This window comes from Parus major, chromosome 5 (genome assembly GCF_001522545.3).
Source record: "Parus major isolate Abel chromosome 5, Parus_major1.1, whole genome shotgun sequence".
In the NCBI taxonomy this organism is placed as follows: domain Eukaryota; kingdom Metazoa; phylum Chordata; class Aves; order Passeriformes; family Paridae; genus Parus; species Parus major.
In genome coordinates this window covers 36,470,344-36,476,343 of record NC_031774.1, presented here as the reverse complement: position 1 = coordinate 36,476,343, position 6,000 = coordinate 36,470,344, and the positions used below count along the sequence as shown (strand labels likewise).

At 38.8% G+C, this 6,000-nt stretch overlaps 1 protein-coding gene across 1 annotated transcript in view; it reads right to left on the bottom strand.

The window, feature by feature from the left end:
- Positions 1-576: 576 nt before the first annotated feature.
- The window catches only part of NPAS3 (neuronal PAS domain protein 3), a 589,490-nt gene continuing 584,066 nt past the window's right edge, over positions 577-6,000 (bottom strand). Inside the window, exon 11 of the mRNA XM_015632068.2 lies at positions 577-4,873. Coding sequence (XP_015487554.1) covers positions 3,564-4,873 — 1,310 coding nt within the window. The 3' untranslated portion in view covers positions 577-3,563. The remainder of the gene's footprint in view (positions 4,874-6,000) is intronic.

The following is a 6,000-nucleotide window of genomic DNA, read 5'->3' as shown; positions in this document are numbered from 1 at the left end:
AAAGGCAGAATGCCTCGCAGCACAACACCAACAACTTACAGGTCTCCACTCTGGGGAAGGAAAGTACACATTTAAAATAATCAGCAGCCTAGGTAGATATAATGTGACTGAAGAGTTCCACTGTAACCTTGTAGAGTACAAAAATGAAAATATAAAGTGCATTTTAAATGATTAATGTACAAAAGCTGACCTCTTCCAGTGTGCATTAATCAAGGAAAAAATGCACACTTTCTATAGTGGTTAATGTTGCAGGTCCATTATTCAGCTTTGATAATGTGCATAAAAATGCTCAATATGACAATGAGTTGGGGTAGCTGAGAATTTAGAATGGTGGCAAGTTTGTTGTAGTATTTGGATTAGCATTCTTAACCTACATCTTGACAGCTTCCTTTCTTCATTTCACAAGTGTTAATAAAATCTTGCTTTTTCCTCTTTCAGTTTTGATTATTTTTTTCTAGTATTTTAGTTATTTTCTTTTTTTTTTTTTTAACAAAATGATTAAAAAATACCTGCTCAAACAAATACTACCAGCATTCATTAGTCAGGATGGTTATATGTAAAAGAAATGATGCCAGATAGTAACAAATCCAAGAGAAGTTTATTATGAAAATGGCACCTGCGGGATGAAAAAAAATTAAGTTACATAAAGACAACCATGTATGACATGTATGAGAATCTACAAAAGTATAAAAAGAACCCTGTTGTAAATGAAGTATGTACATTTCTGATTTGCAGCATTATCAATGATCAATGAAAAAAATGTTTCAAATAAGCCAGGCACTCAAGAAGTTAGATTCGGTTAGCTTAACACAAAATAAATGTACCATAGCTGTCACTTTTTAACATTTTAATTTTTTTATATTGTAGAGTTGGTAACACTGCTAAGATTTATACGAACAGAATCCCTTTCCCCATTATTCAGCTACTTGGCACCAGTCTCCTCATAAAAGATTTCATATATTTGTACAAGAAATAGTTAAAAACACAGACACAGTCTTCACAGGTAATGAAGTTTTTTTTTCATTTTGTAATTTTAAACACTATGGATTTAGACAGCAGCTGTGATTATCTGTTAGTTTAAATCACCAGAAATCATTTTGACACAACACAGAAACATTTATAAAAAAAACCCAAAACAACAACAGCTGTCTAGCTGTTCTTTGTAGCTGATAGGTGCAGTCCTTTGATTGTTCCATAGCTAGAGCAGAGCTTCCAAAATTAAACTTTGAATTTCCCAATCAGCTTTCTCACCTTTTTCAGACCTACATAAATCCTTCCCATGGAACCTTTAAAAAGCTCATTAATTAAATTTCTAGCATCCAATTCCTTTTTTGCTATCACCCCTCTGTGACTTGGACCTACTTCTCAAATTCAAAGCTATTGCAGAAATTGACTCAACGCAGTGAGTGATCAAAAATTCGAAGGACAGCTGAGTTAATACATTAGCATTGCACACATAAGTGAGTATATATGACAATTCTAAGCTCAGTTTCCTTTTTAAACAATGCCAGTTGACCTTTGAAAGAATTTCCTATCTCACTGGTAATTGCTCTACATATTGCTCTGCCAGCCTACCTAGGAGAAAACCAAAGAAATGCACCCTCTGCTTACAGTTCGAGCACAAGGACTCTGGGAATGTTAACAACTGAGGCTATATGGCGTCAATTTGCTTAATATATCTGAGCATTACTCTGTAGTGCATTGTGGGGTACACTGGAAGAGTAAGTCATACCCAGAATTCCTCTGTGGGAAAAATGGCTCCATTAACCTTGAGCTAGTTAAGAGTCTTTTATCTCTGAGAGTGAAGAAGAGAGAACGAGAGAGCGAGAGAAAGAGAGAGGGGAAACGCGTGGAGGAGGAGGGGAGAAAGGAAGGGGGAGAGAGAGGTTTGAGAATACACAACAGCAAAGCAACAGCAGAAATTAAAAGGTATACAGACAGTGGAAGCAGCATAAGGTGACATTACAGAGGAAGGCCACCACACAAAAACCACTAACCCCCAAGAATCACTGGTTCACTAGGACTGCAGGAATGGGAATTTACCACTCCGGACTAGAGATAAAGCACAGAGAAGACAAAGGACAAAACAACTACATTAGCTTAGTATATACTGCATATAGTAACACACATTGAAACTGCAATGGGACTGACAGCCAAGGACACTTACACATTGTACACATTACAGTTCTCACATCTGTTATTAGATGCCTTAACAAACAGCTGCCAAAGATGGAGTGGAAGAAGAATTTATATTTGACAGTCATTTGGAGTGTTTGACACTACACTGTGATTTCTGGCAACAAAGACAAAATAGGAGATTTCTTTTCTTTTACTTAATGTGCAGTTTTCAGTTGTAGTTATCTATTTCAAGCTTATTAACCCATCCTTTAGTTTTAAAACATATTGGTTTCAACACTAGAAATAAGGAAAAAGAAAACAACAAAAAAATACCCAAATCAAAGAACAAAAAGAAATTTACAACCTTCCCTCTATAATATTAAATGAAAAACAAAATAAAACATGTTAAATAGTTCTTCTGTTTTTGTTTTTTTTTTTTTTACTCTGAAGTGTTATTTGATGTTGTAAAATTAGCCTCAGTTACACTGAGAAAAAAAATAAAGCAAAACAATATGCACCTAAGAAACTGCTCCTCGCGTCAATTAAATTGAGTTTTCTGTTTTTAAGCTCTTTTTGTAAAAGGCTTCCTGACCCATTTAAATTTGATGTGAGGCTATGCTTGTTAGTTTGGAGGTAACAAATTTTAAGTCCTGCAGCAAATGTTAATGAGGGCTTTTGTCTTAACTAACCAAGGAGACTGCAGCACCCCACTATAAACCAGTACGGAACACATTCTTTCCAAAAAACCCAGCCCACAAGCTGCATATTGTATGGAGACATTACAGATTAATAAATGATAGCACCATGGTTTTAGAAATTAAGTTAAATTTTCTGTAATTAACATTTAGTCCAACTTTTTAACATTCTAGTCACAGGCCAGAAATTAACTTTTTAAGAACCCAAATTATTTTATGTGCAAGTAAGAAAATCTTAACCATAAAAAGAGAATTAAACTCTGCATAAAATTCTAAAATACTATCCCCTATTTAAAGGAATTAGGAACAAAACCCCCTTTTCATTTGACTTAGTCAAACAGGGCACATTGTTTATGCTTGTCTCTTTTAATCTTGATCATATCAAGATCATTTTGAAGTAAAACCAATGGTTGTCACTTTAAAATCTCTTTACCACAACACTGAGTATTCTATGGCAGAGGCATACACATATTAAAGGCATCTTAATAAAGATGCAAAGGAAAAAACACACATCTTAGAAGAAGACAAAATGGCAGGCAACTGGTACTTCGACTCTCTGAAGGCAAAAATAAAAAAATATCTTTACATTAAAGAATAAGTCAAGTTAAAGAGAAAGGGAATGAAATGGGGACCATCATATTGAGATAATAAGCTGACCTGCTCAAATTCAAAGTGCTAGAATTAAAGGTCTAAATTAAAACATAGTCTATGCCTCAGAGTATAACACTGAACACAGTATGTGGTCATATTTCAATCCTCTTTCCGTTCCAGAGTCTGTGTAGTGTGAATGCCATTGCTGTACACAGGAAATGGAAGAGTGGAAAAAAGTCCTTCGGCAGTTGTGAACACATTCCCTGCAGGCATTTGGGTCAGACTGGCCCCGCTCACAGCACTTCCAAACGGTCCCGACATATTGAGTCGGTGAACGTGGTGGTAGAGCATTTCCATCGGTGTTTTAGGATCCAGCCCAAAGCTGGGGCTGTTAACATCAACAAAGTTAACAGCATGGGTGTTGGGGAGGAGGTTGCCCTGCATGGCTAAAGTAACTTCAGCTGGAGCATACCGAATAGTGCCAGTGGTGTAGACCCTCTGAGCAGCAGTGCTGGTCGCAGCAAGGGTTCCCGTTACCCTGTGAACCAAAGGAAGCACCACATTGCCTGCTTGTAACCTCTGAAGGGCTTCCAGATCCCCAGTGTACAACAAAGAGTTGGACGTTGTGGGACCTCCTGGATGTTTGTCCCTTGGAGATGCTGAAAGTGGGGGTGACAAAGGGTCAGAGGACACTGGAGCCAAGGCCGAGTTGGATGAGGTGCTGAACTGAGTTTTACGGCTGGCAGTATTTTCAGTCCCTGGTGGGGTGAGAACAGAGTCTGGAATGGAGACATGTAAACTACTGCTGGCTTGGGGGGAAGGGAAGTGCTCGGAGCTGGGGGGCTTGGTCATACTGTAGGGTGATTCATTCCTTGAGATTTCCCTGTTGGGTGGGTAATTCCAAATACTGCTATCATTATCAAAATTGATAGGTTCTGAGATTTCTGTTTTAATTTTGAGCACTGAGGCACTGTTTGGTGACGAGAGCAGCTGGGGCTGGTCCACCAAAGCTGAGTCAAGTCCATTTGGACTTGAGGTGCTTGACAGCCTTCTCCGGGTCATGCTGCCTCCCTTTTGCTTTTTTCTCCTCTTCTTCCTCTTCTGATGTTTGCTGGAAGACTGGGCATTTACTTCACCTGCACTGTCTGAGTCCTTGGCACTGTCGGAGGTCAGTGATTCACAGTTCTGCAACCGCAAGTCTGACTCACTCTCAACGTAGCGCTCCACTTTGATCTGCATAGAGCCAAGAGTGCCAAAACTGTCCTCAGGGGCCTTTTGATTCTCGAAGTCTGAGTTTTCAAAGCTGTCATCACTGTCCCTGCTGTCCTGGTTGCTGGAGCTGTTCCCATCCTCATTACAGTTCATTTCATTATCTGACTGATTTCCTGACTTTTTCCTGTCAGATTCAGGGTCTTCACTGTTTTCTGACTGGTTTCCTTTCTCATCTGACTTTGAGTTCTCATTGTCCTCTGGAGAAAATGAAAGTGAAACAAAGCATTAGCAATGGGAACATAATATTATAATCCAAGTCCAGATTTCTACCTACCAAGGCGATTGGATTTGCTTTAACCTTTTTTAGCAAAAGACGTTCTCTTCTGTAGTGCTGCATTTTTTTTCCACTGTTGTGTTGGGAGAGTTTTGATCACTGTGAATGTCTCTGACTCAGGACTGTTAATGCACTAGAAGCCTATGCTATGTGGCTGCACCTTGATTGAGGGGGCCTTTTCATCTGCTCACTGGACAAGAATCACGTTGACAGCTGTGAGCACAACGGCATTGTAGCCGTGCCATCCAAAGAGGAGTCAGTGAACAATCCCATTATCACTGTTATGTTCTGGTGATTGTTCTTTCACATCCATGTTCTCCTACAGTGGGCAGGCATTCATGTACTTACTATACAACTGTTTACTAATGAGGACTCTTGCACTCTCATCTCATTTTCCTCTCACCATTGCCACTTTTGAAGTGGCACAGAGTCTCTGGCTGCAGTGGAATTACTGCTGATTTCCTCCTGTGCGAGAGGAGAAGCAACTCGTGTATAAATCTGAATGAATGAATGAATAAACCAGTTAAAATGAATTAATAAACTGGTTTATTGTTAAAACAATTTTGCTATGTTGCTAGATTGTCTTATATTCTCCTGAAGGACAACAAATATAAAAAAATACAGAAAAAAAATATCAGCCAGTGAATTAAATTCTTGATTGATCCAAATCATCTAAAGACCATTGAAAATAGCACAGCACTGAGAAGCTGTCACTCTTCTTGCCTGAATTCACTTAATTATAATTCTAATACGGGTGAGATAAACACTCTAGCCCACTGGACTAGGAGAGCCAAAGCAGCTTTGAGACTGAATATGCTCCATTATCACACTATGTTTGAAAGGGTCACGGAAGGTTTCAGGAAACCCCGTCCTTTACAGACCAGCCAGAAATCTTTTGTTGCTTAATAAAAGACGTTTTTCACTCATCAGAGCCAAGTACTACCCTTTTCAATATCCTTGTTTTAGGTGGAGAGGGGAAGGATTGGTTTGCCTCTAAAGATATTGGTTACTTCTGGAGCCATGTCAATACCAAACTATTTCCCAGAAATG